We start from the raw sequence: 3,370 nt of genomic DNA, 5'->3' as shown, positions 1-3,370 counted from the left end.
AAATATAACAACAGACTCCTTGGGGGTGTAGTCTCTTGAGTTATTGGAACTGCAGTCTGCTGGGGAATTTGGAATTTAGAGGAGAAACAGTCCAAATGATCGTAACTCTGATCTCAAATAAGTAGGAAACTCATCTGATTAGGCTTTCAATCTCACTGAGACAGCAAAATCAGATATCTTCACTCATTACTGAAGTTTAAGAAAACAGAATTCTTCTGACTTTAAAAATGATTAGTGAAAAGAGTATAAGATAATCCATTTAAGCTTCTGAGAACAGTGACTTGTAATCACAGCTTACGGAATATTTGACAGTATAATGAAGGTTTTTAAGTACAGTTTTTATGACATAATTTACTTTGCATATTTTCAGGCAAAGTTAGAGAAAATGGTAGAATATGTTCAGTGTATTTTAAGGCTTAAACTAGTCTGAATTTTCAAATCAGCATGCATTTTCATATCAAAATGTGAGCATAAGTTGTTATCCCATTGCTCAGAACTGAATGACAAGTCTTAACTTCCTATTTTGAGCTCCAGTAAAAGGAGATGTTTGTTAAAGTTTCTCTGGGAAATCATCTGGTTTTTCATTGTCCATGCAGAGGGAACAGCACACTCCTTTCACCATTTGTGGGTTGAGGCACTCTGTGGGTTGACAGGTCTCCACGGTACATGTCACCTGACCACTCTGAAAGGTAATATTTAAATATTAGCTTCATGTTTCATGACATAAAAACACCTAGAAACATTTAGATCAATTCTTCTTTTGATATACAAGTATTTTCTAGACCTATATAGTCTCCCCCTCTCTCCCCCTTCCATTGCAGCTACAATCAAAATAAATTATGTAGGATATGTTCATTGTAACTTTGTCAAGCCTTTGGAGCCCACTGAATGAACTACATATTATGAGTTATTAAATGGGAAATCTGGCACCTCTTATCAGAAAGAAATACTCCACCTTCAAGAAGGAAAATCAGTAAACTGACAATTAATTGATTACATGCTTTGAAAAATTTCTAATGACCACAAACTTTTCATATAAATATAGATGTGGGTACTAGAGATATACATACACCTTTTCATATAAATATAGATGTGGGTACTAGAGATATACACACACCAAGGGTAAATTGTTTTTCACCACCTCCCCATACAATGCTAAATGAGAGTAATAATAATCATATTATATAGTGCTTTAAGGTTTACAAAAAGCTTTATATATATTATCTCACTTGATCCTTACATTACTATTATCCCTATTTTACAGATGTGGAAACTGAAACCCAGAGTTTTAACTGGCTCTCCCAAAGTAATACATCTAGTTAAGTATCTGAAGTCAGTTCTTCCCGACTCAAAATGCAACCTCACTGCCTAGGGTAGGGAGGGAAGAGAACAATGGAAGATCAGGATGTAAAACTTTTGTGGAACACTTTTAGCATCCCATAGTGTCTTGAGTGAAGAAGGTGTATGGACAGGAGAGAAAATTGCTGTCCCCAAACGTATGGACAGAATGACTTTCTTTGTAGTTCTTCTGAGGTGAGGTTCCTCCTCATGGCAAGTTTTGATTAAGAACAAGGCTTTGCTTTGGTAGATCAGTCACAGACCTTGAAGCTAGACATTAATATGAGGCAAATCTGTAATTTCCCTAGTGCCCACCACTAGGAAAGTTACACCAGTGTTTTGTTTTGTTGACATTAAAGCAATTTAACCAAATATCTCTGAAGACTGACAAGTAGAGAGCTGTCATTTGAAGCTAGGCTTCTCTAATGCCAAAAGCAATCATGCAAGATATAGTCCTTGCAAACACACAGTTTTAAGAGAACCAAACTCATTGTGCAAGCATAACAATTGCATAGTATGGTATTTATTTGTATCTGAATAATTTCTCTTCTTGTATTATGGAAGCCCCCTATTATCACAAATTTTGCAGTGTACTTTTCTGCAGAATATTCTTACTTTCATTTTGAGTATTTTTCTTATCCTTAGATAGTTTTCTCCTCAATCAGGGCCTATGAAAAAATGCACTCAGAAATTATTAATAATTGAATCAAGGTTTGGAAATTGATTTAATCAAATAAACATTGTGATGTGCTTTCACTTTAAAAACAATGTGTCTAGTTAACTCCAAATTCATTTGAGTGTGGACTCCATTAATTCTTCTTTCCATATGTCCACTGAATAGATTCAACAATTTAACTGTACGTAGACTCTGTAGTTTTTTCAAAGTACAAAATTAAAATTGTTAGTACAACAAGAAAAAGAATGAAGATTGTTTATGGGAACAGGAAGAAAACAATTCTGCTAATAGTCACAAGGAATACTCTGGTTTCTCTCCCATGATTGGGCTTAAACTAGCCCTCAAAACACATACCATGTGTTCAAAATATAGCATGAAATGAGAGAGAGGGAGGGGAATGGGAAGGGCTAGAGAGAGGGGAAAAAAGAAGGAAGAAGAGTGAAAGGGAGAGGGGGAAAAAAAGAGAAGGAAAGAGAGTGAAAGGGAGAGGGATCTAGAGTAGGTCTGTGTCACCAATTAGGGTACTGTATCACAATCAAAGTTTAGAGGACCTTGACATTAATTCTCTCATCTTCATAACCAGTCTATTTGAAGACTAAACTTCATACATTTCAGAGAAAAAAAATCACTGGACAGTAGACAGAACTATGCAAAGAGTAATCCTGGACTTAAGCACTGAACACTTGCCCTTCTGAATCACTACAATAATGGGAAAATCATTGATCACCACACACTTAGGCCAACCTTCAAAAGTATCCCCAAAATCTGCTTCACAAAGGTACAGTTTCAAGGAAAAATTCTTCACAGTGTTTCAACAGGCAGGAAACCAAAGGGAAAATAGAGGGAAAGTGATGAAAGAACTGAGAGCCAAACATACCTTACAGATACAGCTAATGCAGTCTTCTTTCATCCAGTGTTCATTGTCCCTCCGATGAATTCTATTATCATCCATGCATCCCTCCTGCCTCAGGCGAGCCTCCAGCTTGTTTATCTGAATTAGAAGGTGGAAGGAAAGGAGGCAAAAATTGGAGGAGAGAGAAACTAAGCCGATGAATAACATGGTTTAATGAAATACTACACTATGTAAGCAGAAGCCCGGGAGGCATAGGAAACTTCCAAGCTACACACTCATTTTTCTTTAACACTTTCATTCCAAAGTTAATGAACCAGAATCTTCCAATATCTATATTCCTAAACAGAAACCCAAGCATTCTATATATCTCTGTAAAGGGAAAGAGTTAATGTGAACTCTAAAGGCGTCAGATTTACAACAAAGCAGCAATGAAATCAGAGGTCCCAATCCTGTCCTGTAGTAGTAGTAGTAGTAGTAGTAGTAGTAGTAGTAGTAGTAGTAGT

General features: G+C 36.3%; 1 protein-coding gene across 1 annotated transcript in view; it reads right to left on the bottom strand.

Annotated features, from left to right (window-relative positions):
• Positions 1-317: 317 nt before the first annotated feature.
• Positions 318-3,370, bottom strand: part of LOC114031871 (peroxidasin-like protein) — a 475,034-nt gene continuing 471,981 nt past the window's right edge. Inside the window, exons 22-23 of the mRNA XM_027847056.1 lie at positions 2,892-3,005; positions 318-682 (exon numbers count right to left, since the gene is read on the bottom strand). Coding sequence (XP_027702857.1) covers positions 551-682; positions 2,892-3,005 — 246 coding nt within the window. The 3' untranslated portion in view covers positions 318-550. The remainder of the gene's footprint in view (positions 683-2,891; positions 3,006-3,370) is intronic.

This window comes from Vombatus ursinus, unplaced genomic scaffold (genome assembly GCF_900497805.2).
Source record: "Vombatus ursinus unplaced genomic scaffold, bare-nosed wombat genome assembly UNPS02015255.1, whole genome shotgun sequence".
NCBI classification, from domain to species: Eukaryota; Metazoa; Chordata; class Mammalia; order Diprotodontia; family Vombatidae; genus Vombatus; species Vombatus ursinus.
This window is presented reverse-complemented; position numbering and strand designations above follow the sequence as displayed.